Here is a 16,056-nt window from a genome sequence, read left to right as displayed (position 1 = left end):
AAAACAGTCAGACATGTTACAGTGGAAAAATATGCACTAACTGCAATGGAAAATGATATCCTTCAACACCTTGCCCGGACGATACGAAGCTGATATTCCAATATTCCCAAGCCTGTTGCGGTGTCTCCATTAAGGTTTAATCCTTATGCAAGATTATTTTCAGTAATTTAGGTATACAGAAACATAATATTAGGTTTACAACTTCGCTGCCGCCGGTTTTCAACACATGGCAGTAGTGGCAAGTCGTGATGCAGATGGTAAGTCGTGTAAACATAACGCCATCAAAATATTAGTCGATTTGTAATTGCATTATAAAGTTGTTCCTGAGTGAATATGTAAACTTACGAGCCTAGTTCTCGTCACTGCCAGGAAGTTTTAATTATCTGTTTTAATACGAAGTCGTCTGCGGCTGAAGCTCAAAATGTGGGGTAAGATCTGTAGTGAACGAACGTGCAGAGAACGATTTAAAAGCTTCAAGAACAGTGATTTTGATGTGGTAGACCGGCATGGCGATGGAAGAGAGAAGGTTTTCGAAGCTACCGAAACCGGTGGACAGAATCACAGTAGATCGTTATCGAATACAGTTGCTGCGTTTGAGCCGAACACTGAAAGACAAACCACCACAGTATAGTGACAGACATAAAAATATGATTTTGCAGTATGACAGTGCTCGTCCCCACGTCACAAAACCAGGCAAAACCTACTTGGAAACGTCTAAATGGGAAGTCCTAGCCCACCCGCCGTATTCTCCAAACACTGCTCCCTCTACCTTTCTCGATCAATGGCACACGGCCCGGCTGACCAGAACTTTCAGTCATACTGACATGTGCAAAAGCGGATCGATTCATGGATCTCCTCAAAAGAAGTCCAGTTCTTCCACCGCTGGATTCGTATGCTGCCCGACAGATGGAGGAAAGTAGTGGCCAATGATAACAAATACTCTGAATCGTAAATGTTTGTAATTTTTACAATGAAGCCTCAAACATCGAGAAAAAAACAGTGGAAGCAAAGTTGTAGACCTTATACATGTAATAATATTAATTCCGCGTAGCTCAACGGTCTGATGCGAGTCTTTTAACTGGCACAGCTTTGGCAACTTTCATGTCGTAACTTACCACACTAATTCAATCGGAGAAAGGGGACCTAAATTTTAACGTGAAATCCGGATCACGTGTCGCTCCTAGCAAATCTCCAGATGACAGAGTTGCAGGCTAGGTTAAAGGTCGACTCAAGCATTCCGTGGTCTGACCAACGTTTAGTTCCATGACCTGTCGAGGCACGCATATTAGAACTAGACCCGACTTCTAATTGGCTGATGGTTGGGTCTAACTGTACTGGAACATTTCAGACGGAAATCGCGGCACAGTATAATAGGAGGACATCATAGTGCGTCTTATCGCCATCTTTCGGACTTTGAGTAAGGTCTAGTCACTGGCATGGGCGATATGCGATCATCGCACGGAAACATTGTGTAGACAGAGGGCTCAGCCTCAGAGCAATAGTATGATACTAAGAGTAAGCACGGATCTTTGCGGAACATCTATACTACGAGGAGACTGTAGGATTGTTCGATTGATTCTGACGAATATACGGACGACAACAACTGAAATTCGGGTGGACGTCACAGGCAGAGTGTCATGTCATCAAGAACCGAGAGGAACAGGTTACTGGAAGGTAGAAACCGAGTCAGTGGTTCACTGAGTGGCACTCTGTGATATCAGCGAAGAGTCTTGAATCAGACCGATAGCAACTTGTACGCAGACGACCTGATGAAAGGTGAAACCAAGCAGTTATTCTAGTGATTCATACCTCCATAATTATTGAAATTGTGGTATGAGGAGCTATTGTATACGACAACAGAAATGATTTTGGGAATTATTGATGAGAGCCTGAACGTTTGCCAGTATGAGGCGAGAATGGTACACACTGCTCTCACAACCTCTATGAATGCGGTACCAAATGACAAATTCGTTTGTAATGATTCCATGACCTAAAAACGCCTTGAAGTACGTACGTATCCTTGACCGGCATGCTCGACACACTCATTTGTTATCCAAAAGGCACGTCTGGGATGCAATACTACGCTCGAGCCAGCGTTTCTCAAACACAGAGCATGTATCTCATATGTGTTAAACCGTTCTCAACACAACATTCGGACGCTGTTTGCTTCCATAACGTGACGAATGCAAGAGTGTATTCATACTGATGTTGATGATGGACTTCTTTCCGAACAAAATGAAAGTTCAATCATTTGATACCCTTTATATGATGGACGTGTTCACAGAATTTTATAAATGTCGGCCCTATGCTTCACGGTGTAAACGTCGCCCTTATAAGAACTTATTTTCGGTCACAAAAAAAGCCCTTCTAGTATGAAAAATAGTGTTCATACATGGTTGCTATTACGGGTGTCTAACGATACCGGAATTTTTCATGTAGAGATCACAAACTAGCATGCCCAAAAGACGACATTCAGACGTTCTTTGGCGACACGACGTGTATGAGGGTGTATTCGTGCCTGATTTTGATGATGGAGATGAGTTCGTAATGGAATGAAAGTTTTATCATTGAACAACTATTATGCTATGAAAAATCCGCAAAATTTGATAAATGCCGGACAGGTATAACTCGTTTCTTTTTCAGTTAACATCTCTAATATTGTCCTCACTCAAATTACTTACCCCAATTTAACAGGGGCCCACGACATGACTATCCACACACACACACACACACACACACACACACACACACACACACACAAGCACACTGCAGAGCCACTTGCATCTTTTCCTCGCGTCATTAGCTCATCAGTGTCTATTTTCTAATAGTTCTTGTTTTGCTTTACTTTTGTAAACCAACACCTGAAGAGGGGCTACTGTTTAGCCGACGATAAGATTTCACAGGTATTCCGTGGACTGAGTAGGATGCGTGATATAAAGTTGCCCCGGAGAAGGATGAGAGTGTGTACAGAGATGAAATTAGTGTGAGATGTGTCATGCAACAGGCAAGGAATTTTAAAGATAAGAAATAAAACTCGCAAGAACCTCGCACATGAACTAAACCTCCAGAAATGTCTCAGTTTAGCCACTGAGACTATAGAAGATGGTATAAGAGGCGTACAGTATTACTGGCCGTGCTTTTACACCCGAGTTTTGCGGAGATTAAGACAATCCATCCTTAAACTATTTTAGTGAGTCGTCGGTTAGAATTCTTTCTACCTGTTTTGTCGAGAAGTTCTCAAAGTTGATGTCCCTCGCAAAAGCAGTGTCAGCGTGTCGGGTCCTGTGTAAAGTGCAATTTTACTTTATGTGATTCTAAGTGATCAATCGGGAATCTATATTGTTCGGAATAACGTTCATAATGGATGTCATTATGATGTATTTATTTACTAAACACCATAAACTGGTAACATCGACACAGTTAATAATTATGAACTGAAAACTAACAACTTCCTGAGAGCATGGTCTTACGACAGAACTAGATCGAAAGGCATCCTATTGGCAACTAACTATTATGGCGCACAACCTGTGTCTCGTACTTGCTCTCGTTATATTTCATAGCCGTTCGTACATTTTCTTTAGTTTAAACAATATTCATTTATTTACTAAGATGAAAGATTTCTGGCGTTATAATATTGTTGCAAGAAAGTATTTATGACCCGTAGGATTCTCCTAATATCCGTACTGGAAAAAGCAGATTTATTAAACAAGATTACTTGCTTCGCGCAAGAATGACTGTTTTCCCTACGTGATATCTTACGCCTGACTGTCTGCGTTCCACAGTACGACTTACTCTCTGAATGCTACATGATGTCCACAGGCGCGATACAAGACTGTTAAAGTGGACAATAAAAAAATTAAATGTGGGTTGAACCGAAGTGGTACCTAAGAAACTGCATTATAGAGATGGAGATCTTTACGTCGAACATGGGTTGAAACGTTAAGATTTGCAAGCCCATTGGTATTGTTCTAGAGGAGCAGGCTATATGTGGATACTGAAATTCAATGTCTCCCTTCGTCTTCAACGACACAAACAAAACTCTACTACACTCGTCACTTGACGAGTAAATTCATTACACTAAACTGATACAGATAAGGTACCTACACCCATACCTGCACATCGCGATGGCGAGGTCTCAGTGTGCGCAGTGAAGTTTCCGGCTGAACAATGCGACACGACTCATTACTTTTTTTTCCATGGCGAGCATTGGGACCGAGCGAGGTGGCACAGTGCTTACCACAATGGTTCAAATGACTCTGATCACTATGGGACTTAACTTCTGAGGTCATCAGCCCCCTTGAACTTAGAACTACTTGAACCCAACTAACCTAAGGACATCACACACACCCATGCCCGAGGCAGGATTCGAACCTGCAACCGTAGCGGTCTCGCGGTTCCAGACTGTAGCACCTAGAACCGCGCGGCCACCCCGGCCGGCTTACCACAATGCAATTGTGTGCAGCAGCACAACATTTCAAGTTCCCGTCCGGCCATGCAAATTACGTTTGCCGTGATTTCTCAAATTCACTTAAGGCAAACGCCGGGATGACTCCTTTAAAAAGGCGACGGTCGATTTCCTTTTCCATTCTTTCGCAATCCAAGCTCGTACTATGTCCCCAATGACCTCGCCATCGACGGGACGTTAAACCCCAGTCTGCCTTCCGTCCTTCTTTCTTTCTAGCATCAGATAGCATCAGATGGTTCACGTTTTGATAAATAAGTTATTTATTAGGAAGTTCAAATGGTTCAAATGGCCCTAAGCACTATGGGACTTAACATCTTAGGTCATCAGCCCCCTAGACTTAGTACTACTTAAATCTAACTTACCTATGCCGGCACGGTAGCTCAGCGTGCTCGGTCAGAGGGTTAGATACCCTCTGTAATAAAAAACTGAGTGAACGGATCAACGAAGAACCAGAACGGGTGTCATCGGACGTCCGCCCCGAACGTATTCAACGAACAATATAGAACAAAATGAGACAAAAAAAAACCAAAGGACTTCACACACATCCATACCCGAGGCAGGATTCCAACCTGCGACCGTAGCAGCCGCGTGGTTTCGGACTGAAGCGGCTAGAACCGCTCGACCACAGCGGCCAGTTATTAGGAAGTATCCGTTATTTGAAAATGCATTAGGAAATTTAACATTTCATAAGTAATACCCTTAGACATTCGTATATGTAAAAAAGAATACAACGAATTATGTATTCATTGCAGTGTTATTTCTATAAAATACTTGAAGAACTATGTTTAGCTCGGTACGAAATATCCAATGTTGTCAAGGAAAATAAATTCAAAAGTATTTAAAACATCATAATTTCTTTTGGTTTCCATGTGGGCTACTTTACGAAACATTTTTCATTTAAAGAAAACTTTTGTGCTTCTTGTTACACTAACCATGTTCTGATGACTGCAATTATTAACCAGTCCATCTTTGTTAAACCGATTTGTCATTTATTTATTTACTTTTGCCTTCAGTGATAATGAGTGTATTATTTTGTATATTCAACAGGAACAATTAATCGTTCTGATTACTAAATTGTTTGATTTTCACGTTTGAACCATGAACCCCGAGAACATCTTTGTCAGTTGTGCTAAACAACGAGCTAATAATTCGCAATACAGGTCGTAAAATTAAATAATTAGTGAAATAAAGTATGTTCTTCCGTGAAAAACCCTCTAATGAATTCAGGAAAGACAAGTCTGGCTACATATACTCCTTTTCGTATCAGCAAAGCATTTTCATTCCGTCGGAATCGCCTTTCCTCTTTACAGCAAGTCAAACATTGCCTCTATCCTACATAAGTACGTTTTATTTACGAGACACTGTCCTGACGTCACTACGTACGTACGGAAATCCGTGACATTAGCGGGGCCCCAGTTCCTATTAGCTCCTTGTCGTCTCAGATAGTTGTTCCGCGCTTCGCATTGGCTCAACTCTAATTAGCACGTATCGTCGCAAATTCCAAAATCAAGCAACCCGTATGAGCAGCTCATTGTGGCAAATGACTAATGCAGACACTCGTGAGTACACACCCGCACACGCACACACACACGGAGAGAGAGAGAGAGAGAGAGAGAGAGTGAGTGAGCGAGAGGGGCGGGGGGGGGGGAGGGGCGGAGCAGCGAGGGGGGCTACACACGGGCGCAGGGGCCTAACGAACTTCGCTAACAAAGTGAGCACCACCGCGGATCGTGACCGACATACTGACGCATGCGGACGTCAGAAATCTATTTTGTGCTGATGCCCGAATGCTCTTAACCCTTACAATCACTAAGATACTTTCCTCCTTCCCGATAAAACATCGTATACCCAATCATTTCTCCAGTTAGTTACAACAGGCTCTTAATAGCACCGTTTTGTAATATAATAACTCTTCGCTTACATCCACTTTTCCTATATAAATTCAAAAAGTAGCATGTATCAGTATTTTTGGACTAAAGGCAAAATCTGACTCTGAAGAGCTGCAGCTTGTCTAAAAGATCTCCCCACTGCCATATTGAGTGCAGTGAACTCATTCTGTACCACGTTCACACGACTACTTAAAGTATGATCTGAGGCACCGTCTGCTATCGCAGTTGCTTCTTGACGTTATCATTAACCGACATAGGAGCTAAACCGTTGCTCACTACCTTGAATACTACCATCTTGACATCTACTATATTTAACGCAGGTTGTTTTTCGGAAGTGAAAGCGGAACTCTATACATAGGTAATTCAAAATTTGCACTTCGTTGGATTTTCTAAACAAAAACTTTCCACAGTAGATTTTTCTGCTGCACTTACCACTAACACTTTGTAACATCCTCGCAGTAGCACATATATGTCTGATATATTTTGGCTCAAGTGAAGCACACGCAGTGATGCGATAGGTTTCCTCTTATACGGACGTGATGTCTCTACGAAATCGTTTACAGTCTACGAATGACGTTCCAGGTACATAAACTACGACTGAATGAGGAGGTAAATCACGACAAACGTCGTTTCAGAACATATGACGTTGCGAACTTTAGGATGTTAAACCCGCACTTTGCTAGTGCATCTTCAACAACTTTTACGCAAAGGAAGTCGAATATGACATTCTATTTCGATTGGTGTATACTCGTTTTTGTGTATGACAACACAAGACCGAAAAAGGGCAAATTAGGAGAATTTCAGACGTGTTGTGGTAAAAAAAAGTACTAAAAACCAAACAATGTATCAATTACCAATTCCGGAGGTAATAGTCTACGTGGAGAACTGAACTGTGAGCCTGATCAATGTAGATGTACAGAACTAAGGCAGAAATGAAAATTAACAGTTGTTTTATTTTAAAGTCGTTACAGTTTTCAAAAGATGTAAATAGAATCTAAGTCCGCCTCTGCAGCGGTTTACTGCCAAGTGGAGGACCGTGTTCAATTCTCGGGACTCCCAGGGATTTTTCGTTGGTCGGAGGCCTTCAACGGGCTGCAGTCAGATTCGTGAGGCCAACTGAGAAGACACATGGCCAGGTAATAGCTCTCAAGGTCACGAAAACTGACAACGGCCTGGAGAGCAGTGTGCTGAGTCCACGCTCCTTCCATACCACATCCTATGACGCCTTTGGCAGAAGATGACACGGTGGTCGGTCGGTATCGATGAACCCTCCGGAGCCTGTGGACAGAGTTTAAACACAATCTAAGCATTCTAGGGAGTAACTAAGAAGAGTACAAGATATGATAAAAAAAATTCTGGCCAGAAACCACCACTGGTGTGCAATATTGAATTATTACGATGCTTAGAAAACTGGAACAGCTGTCCAGTGATCGAGACAGATGACTCGCATTTAATAGTATCTGAGTTAAATTCCAGTCCAACCATGCGAATTAAAAGTTTCTGTGGCTTTGGTAAACCATTAGTGGCGAATGCTTTAATGATTCCTTTGTACAGTCGATGGACGACTGATTTCATTCTATATCCTATAGCACTGTGGATTTCTAAATTATATAATTTATAGCACAATATTTGATAGAAACATTACTGTGTTAGCGGGATGAATGGCTGTGTGGAGACAGCCAAATTCTAATAAAATAAAAAATAAAAAAATCTGCAGTTTTACGTCTGCAACACAGCACGGAAGTACAATTTGGGTTGGCATGGGAAAATTACAAACGGTGATCTCTTGAGGTGTGATGTCAGAGGTACATTTTAAAAGCTAAATGGAAGATTAATTGGGAACTGAAGTATTAGACAGAGAAGATGAAGAGAGACATGTAGAAAGTTTTCCTGCCAGAAGAAGGATCTGACTTGGTGCAGTCTGTCTAATGGTTAAGGTGGGTGGTCTTTTTGGACTTAACATTAATATTATGAGGCTGAGTGTAGAAGATACGTACTAGGAATAGTCATATTGTTTTAATTATCACTTCGTAAAAAAGATCTTAATTACCAGCTTGTTTGTTTGTAAGTGCATGTCTACAGCCTTGGCGCACCCTGATATCCCCACGCTACAGTAACACGGGACGCAACCAGTGAAGCCAAAACAAAACGGCGCAGGCTGTTGGCAAAGACCAGTACTGTATGATGTTTCATTTTCTGCATTTGGAAGGGAAGAGCCCTACGACAACTCACACCAACGAGGGGAACACGACAAGTGCCATAACCCGATTTCCTAGAAACTTCACTCACTCGAAGATGACTCAAAATCAGCGAAAACGCGTCACGACTTATCCGTAGATACTCGACCGTTTTTGAGAAAACAACCGTCAATGTTTTGGACGTAATTTAGATGCCTTTTAGCATGCTATGAGCTCGGCGTCGCGACCTACCAGTTTTGTGTCTCGAGTTCGAAACCCGCTTCTTGTTTTTATTTTATGTCCGTAAAAGGTTACTATACGAATGTTTCTTATCAAGGTAAGGCATACAAGGGCGTTATATTAATGTTAAAATTACAACTGGATTTCACCCGATTATTATATAACTTATCTGTGTATGGTATATTCAGGGGTTACAATTTAATAAATCATCATATTCTTGTATTTCGTTCTTATTTCGATTCTTACTTTTTATTCTGATGTGTGATCTCCAGGAAGATCTGGTGCATTTACTTCGATGATACTGATCGCAGAAACATTCGAAAGACAGAAATTCCGAACACCACGAGAATCGTGCGAAGGTAGGTTTGCCAAAGCGACATTTCTCCGTAAGAAGCTCACGGGGGAAAAAAGCGTCGTTAACATTTCTTAAGGTTTCATGCGTCGGTAGTAGCTACACGGCAAACGACGCATAACGGATCATTTTTCGAAAACTGGCTCTTACAACTGATTAAAAATCAAGATCCACTCCAGAAATTTCACCGAAAAGAATTTCATTCCAGTTTTCCATTCATTTATTCTTTTTTCTTTTTTCATTTTTCTCTAAATTCATTCACCATTCATAAATACAAATAAGGACAACGTAGTTTAAATCTGAAAAGTAAAACATTCGTTTATCAATGCACTACGGACACGGGTACAGAAACTAAAAACAAAATTTAAAATAATAACGCGGGGAAGAAGAAAGAAACAACATCAAGGAATCAGAAATAGCAGAAAGAAACCGTTTTAAAAACAAAATACTAAATTTGGAAGGCTTTCAAAGCAGAAGAAATAAAAAATCGGGAACAACATGGACAGAAGAAAGGAGAAAACGAGGGAGCCTGAAACCATGACGCTGATAACTGTGCTACCGCCTCGGTTGGTTTCTTTACTCGCTAAAAGGAGTGTAGTTAATTGGGAAATTTTGACCGTCGTTTTCTGAGAAACGTTTTTACATACATGCCGAGACACATGTTCGCTTCGACCGATTACCTCAGCAGTTTTGTCCCTTAGGAATAAAAGAAATAAAAAAAAAAGTTTGCTTCATTTCACCGCTCTTCCACTGAACAAAGTTTCTGACAAATCGGGCTATGCTTCTTGCCGTTTTCTCCTCGGACGGAGCGTAAGGCAACAGTGCACCACCTGATGACGCAGTTGTCAAGTAAGTCCGATTGACGAAGAATGAAATGGCACACTATCTGTGTTTGATAAACAGTGAATATTAAAAAAAAATGGTTCAAATGGCTCTGAGCACTATGGGACTCAACATCTTAGGTCATAAGTCCCCTAGAACTTAGAACTACTTAAACCTAACTAACCTAAGGACATCACACACACCCATGCCCGAGGCAGGATTCGAACCTGCGACCGTAGCAGTCCCGCGGTTCCGGACTGCAGCGCCAGAACCGCTAGACCACCGCAGCCGGCAGTGAATCTTAAGCTAAGTGAAAATCCTAGTGCTCGAAGACAGCCGTATCACAAGCGAGACGAAAGTGGAGTAAGGGGAAATTGGTCACGGATCAGATTTCAGCATCTTGCACTACTTTTTAAGCTGAAATATTCGCCATACTCTTGTGTTCTGCGACCGCTCACAAGCATTCAACAATGCCAGCGAGTGGAGTTTAAGGGCGCTCAGTGCAGCGGTTATCAGCAAAATCCGTCCGAAACGAGGCAGCTCCGGATATGTTGCAGCCATGTCAGGACAATTCAAATGACTTCCTCAGTCGCCTAATAGCCAAGGAAGAGATGCACCACGAAGCCCCTCGAGGCAAAGGATCGCAGCAAACAACGGAAGTACGCTGATGAGCCAAAACATTACGACCATCTACTCAGCAGCTTGTTTGTCCGTTTTGAAACCAAATACATCACTGATTTCGCGTATCAGGGATCAGACAGTTTGTTGGTAGCTTTGTGGAGGTATGTGGCATTAGACGCATACGCACTGGTCATGTAATTTGCGAACGCGTTGATGACGCCAGATAGCGACCCATGTGGGTTCCGTAGGATTCACTTCAGGCGATTTTGTTCGCTGAGACATCAACGTGAGTTCACTACAATGCAGCCTCAAACCACTGTAGCACGGTTTTGGCTCCGAGACACGGACAGTTAAACTGCTGAATGATGACATCGCCGTCGGGGGAGACATCAAGCGTGAAGGGATGCAGGTGGTTCAAATGGCTCTGAGGACTATGGGACTTAACTTCTAATGTCATCAGTCCCCTAGAACGTAGAACTACTTAAACCTAACTAACCTAAGGACATCACACACATCTATGCCCGAGGCAGGATTCGAACCTGCAATCGTAGCGGTCGCGAGGTTCCAGACTGTAGCGCCTAGAACCGCTCGGCCACCTCGGCCGGCGATGCAGGGGGTTCGCAACTGTGTGCTATAGATTACCACCAAAGGTCCCATGCAAGTGCAGGAGAATATCTGCCGTAGTACAACACTGCTCCCACCAGACCGCGTCCCTGGCGCCCTGTGCGTTTCGAGCCGCCATTCACCTCGATGACTGTGCAGAGACGACCATCGACCTAGTGTAGCAGAAATGTGATTCACGCCAAGAGCAGAGACGTTTGCATTGATCGACGGTCGAATGCCGATGGTTGCGTGGCCAATGCACTCATAACTGACCGCGTCGTTGAGTCAACATGTGAACACGTAGGAGTGATCTTCTGCACAGCTCCATGTTCAGCAATGTACGATGAACGGTATGCTTTGAAACACTTGTGGGTATACCAGCATTGTTCTCTTTGCGCAGAGCTGCCACAGATCACCATCTAATCTACTTTGCAGAGCAAACAAGCCTCCGACCCCACGTTCTGTGAAGAGTCGTGCACGGCCAACCATTTAGCGCCTAATGGTAGTTCCACTGTCCTACCTCTTTCCGTAGATGCTCACGACAGTAGTACGTGAACATTCGACCAGCTTCCCCATTTTGGATATACTCGTTCACAGGCTCTGCCGAAATAACAATATTCCCTTTGTCAAAGTCGCTTATCTCAATGGATTTCCCCATTTGCAGCCCATATCTTCGCTGGGGCGATCCTCCGTCCGTGTTAACGCGTTCCCTGTCTGCAGTGCCCCCTGGCAGCATCCAGCGTCGCGATTGGCAGTGGTGATAATTTTTTGGCTTATCAGTGTATGTGTAATCACCACCGCCGAGAAATGCAACAACCGTAAGATCATGCGACAAAGTGATGTTGAATGGTTTTGTCGGAACTGGAATTGTGCGGTACCAACAGGTTAAGGTCGTAAAAAGTAACCGCTGTAGGAACAAACTGCCAAAATGTCCTCAAGAGGTTAGAAGAGGTTGTAAAGGCGAAGTGTCGAGGGAAGCTGTTCAAGGGGTTGCTCGTGCTCCACTTCATTGCCCCAGATGCCAAATATGCTGCTATTCTGGCATAGCCGCGTGGGATTAGCCGAGCGATCTAAGGCGCTGCAGTCATGGACTGTGCGGCTGGTCCCGGTGGAGGTTCGAGTCTTCCCTCGCGCATGGGTGTGTGTGTTTGTCCTTAAGATAATTTACGTTAAGTAGTGTGTAAGCTTAAGGACTGATGACCTTAGCAGTTTAGTCCCATAAGACTTCACACACATTTTAATATTTTTATTTTTTTCTGGCATATCAAAGTCTGGCTCAGCCCTGTAGTCTCCTCTTTACTCTTAACAGAAAAATTTTGCGTAGCAGACATTTACAGAATCTCTCGAGGTGGAAGGTTTCCTGAAAAACTGAAATGTAGCTTTTAACACCACGGTCTCCACCTAGTCATCCGCTGTTGTCGTCACGTTGATGTGTAAGTCGGTGGAGCAGGCCTGACACCGTCAATAAGATTCATAGTTTGCGGGTTTATTTTTTTTCGAGTTGACAATCAGACCATTACTACTTCGCCTCTTGTGGCTGGCGTTCCAGCTGGTGCGGAGAGAGAGATGGCCGGACAACTCACCCAGAAGGTGGTGCCCTCGAGGAAGACGAGTCTGCGCTTGACGCGCGCGGCTCGCGGCTCCGCCCCCGCAGCCGGCGTTGCCACCCCCGCAGCCACCACCACCAGCAGCACCAGCAGCACGGCGGTGGCCGCCGGCGCGCCGCCGCTGGCGCCACGCATCACGCCCGCCGCCTCACGCACTCTCCCGCCTCCACGCAGCCGGGTCGCCGCCGCTCGCTCGCCGGTTCCTGCTGCGTGCTCCACTGTGCGCTCGCTACGTGCGTCTGCCGCTTGTTTGTCGCGGTGTTTTAGCGCCCATGTCTTTCACGAGGCTGCCGGCTGGGTCCAGACAGTTCCCGCTATTACTCGCTTTCCGGGCCAACCGCAAGGGCCGTGTGGGGTCTCGCATGAAGCGAGAGCGTACTCCTCGGAGCACGATTCCTCTGTACTTCCTAACACTGTCAGTGCAGAGACAGAGATTCATTATCTCAATGAATGTTGATGTTTTTTTTTTTTTTTTGTAAAATATTTGCTGGCTACGCTCGCATATAGTAAAATAGATAACTACACTATTGGCCATTAAAATTGCTACACCAAGAAGAAATGCAGATGATAAACGGGTATTCATTGGACAAATATATTACACTAGCACTGACATGTGATTACGTTTTCACGCAATTTGGGTACATAGATCCTGAGAGATCAGTACCCAGAACAAACACCTCTGGCCGTAATAACGGCCTTAATACGCATGGACATTGAGTCAAACAGAGCTTGGACGGCATGAACGGTACAGCTGCCCATGCAGCTTCAACACGATACCACAGTTCATCAAGAATAGTGACTGGCCAGTTGCTCGGGCACAGTTGACCAGACGTTTTCAATTGATGAGAGATCTGGAGAATGTGCTGGCCAGGGCAGCAGTCGAACATTTTCTGTATCCAGGAAGGCCAGTACAGGACCTGCAACATGCCGTCGTGCATTATCCTGCTGAAATGTAGGGTTTCGCAGGGATCGAATGAAAGGTAGAGCCACGGGTCGTAACACATCTGAAATGTAACGTCCACTGTTCAAAGTGCCGTCAATGCCAACAAGAGGTGACCGAGAGGTGTAACCGATGGCACCCCATACCATCACGCCGGGTGATACGCCAGTATGTCCGTGACGAGTACACGCTTCCAATGTGCGTTCACCGCGATATCGCCAAACACGGATGCGACCATCATGGTGCTGTAAACAGAACCTGGATTCATCCGAAAAAATGACGTTTTGCCATTCGTGCACCCAGGTTCGTCGTTGAGTACACCATCGCAGGCGCTCCTGTCTGTGATGCAGCCTCAAGCGTAACCGCAGCTGTGGTCTCCGAGCTGATAGACCATGCTGCTGCAAACGTCGTCGAACTGTTCGTGCAGGTGGTTGTTGTCTTGCAAACGTCCCCATCTGTTGACTCAGGGATCGAGACATGGCTGCACGATCTGTTACAGCCATGCGGATAAGATGCCTGTCATCTCGACTGCAAGTGATACGAGTCCGTCGGGATCCAGCACGGCGCTCCGTATTACTCTCCTGAACCCACCGATTCCATATTCTGCTGACAGTCATTGGATCTCGACGAACGCGAGCAGCAATGTCGCGATACGATAAACCGCAATCGCGATAGGCTACAATCCGACCTTTATCAAAGTCGGAAACGTGATGGTACGCATTTCTCCTTCTTACACGAGGCATCACAGCAACGTTTCACCAGGCAACGCCGGTCAACTGCTGTTTGTGTATGAGAAATCGGTTGGAAACTTTCCTCATGTCAACACGTTGTAGGTGTCGCCACCGCCGCCAACCTTATGTGAATGCTCTGAAGAGCTAATCATTTGCATATCACAGCATCTTCCTCCTGTCGGATAATTTCGCATCTGTAGCGCGTCATCGTCGTGGTGTAGCAATTTTAATGGCCAGTAGTGTAGTTTCGACCGTTTCCGATCATCTTGCGAGCTGAGAGATATTCAAGCAACGGGTTGCAAGACGGGACTTGCATCAATATTAGTGGTATTCACAAAAGATTTTAACGAAATTATTGAGCAGTGCGTACCACAATACAAAACGCGATGTCTAAGGGCTGCTTACTTCTGGCGCTTTCTTCACCTGTGAGGCTGAGCACAGTCTGCTATATTCTATGGCGCTCCCACGCACGGCAACGCTGCTTGTCTTTACTTACTATACACTCATGTCACAATCACGAGTTCGAAAGTACGCCTCAAATGTAATGTTTTCTTGTAACTTTAGGATATTATTTTGTCATTTGTGACATATATAGGCTCACATTACGATGCTTCTGTGTCAGTTTTACGTCATTTTTCGACAGCAGATGTAGTCGATACACTTTACAGTTGACATTCTTTTGCGTTGTTAACTCTTTGCTGTCTGCATGTCTCGTAGCAGTTAATTTTCTTGGTGCCGGCAGCGCTAATTCGGATTACTTGGCTTGTCGCCGGCCGTTCTCGACATTATTAATCTCATCCTTAGTTCTCATAAGTTCTCAACCCTGTTCCCCTACTTCCATGAAATTTCGAAGATATACATACGTAAATAAATACAAAATATGTTTATTTGCATTCTCTTTCATACTTAGTATTTCTCTTCTGTTGTTGTTTTTTGTTATGGTTTTGGAACATACATGGCAGTTTCTTCGTTTTCGTTTATCGTTTCGGAAATACGTAGGCCTATTAGTTGGTGTTGCTTTATGTGAGCGGAAAGTCTGTCAACCAGACCATGACGAGACGTACGCAATGTAGTGGCAAGCTCAAAGTTTTGCTTCGCGCATTCGTCGTAAATAATCGTATCATCTCTTTCGTGTGTCATTATGAAAGGGTAGAATTACTTATAAAAACAAAAAACTTGTTGACGTGTGTAACTTATTGTTACCTAAACAAAACACCAAAAGAACGCAAGAGTACTAAAGTGCTGTCGCCGCCCACTGCGTGATACTATGCTCACGACACCACTGTGGTGTCGCAGAGTGTTAATAGCCAATTGACAAAGTGTCCTCTTATCTTAGTCACAGCTTTTTGTATTGTGGTATGTACTGTTCAACAAATTTGTTAAAACATTCTGTAAATACCATTCATGATGAATGCAATTCCTATCTTGTAATACTTCAGTCCAATACATTTCAGATATGAAGATGACTGCAAACGATCGAAACTACTTCTCTATTTCCCTATATCCTCTGATGGCTGGTAAATATTTAAAAAAAATCAACATTCATCACAGATTCCTCTATCGGTGATTGGGACAGTGGCTATCGATGGCAGGCTTGCACTTACCAGTC

General features: G+C 44.0%; 1 protein-coding gene across 1 annotated transcript in view; it reads right to left on the bottom strand.

The window, feature by feature from the left end:
- The window catches only part of LOC126199404 (uncharacterized), a 37,463-nt gene extending 24,552 nt beyond the window's left edge, over positions 1-12,911 (bottom strand). Inside the window, exon 1 of the mRNA XM_049936322.1 lies at positions 12,753-12,911. Within this exon, the coding sequence (XP_049792279.1) occupies positions 12,753-12,911 (159 nt within the window). The remainder of the gene's footprint in view (positions 1-12,752) is intronic.
- Positions 12,912-16,056: the final 3,145 nt, after the last annotated feature.

This window comes from Schistocerca nitens, chromosome 8 (assembly GCF_023898315.1).
Source record: "Schistocerca nitens isolate TAMUIC-IGC-003100 chromosome 8, iqSchNite1.1, whole genome shotgun sequence".
Taxonomy (NCBI): Eukaryota; Metazoa; Arthropoda; class Insecta; order Orthoptera; family Acrididae; genus Schistocerca; species Schistocerca nitens.
The sequence above is the reverse complement of the archived record's forward strand: the minus strand, read 5'-3'. Positions and strand labels throughout refer to the sequence as shown.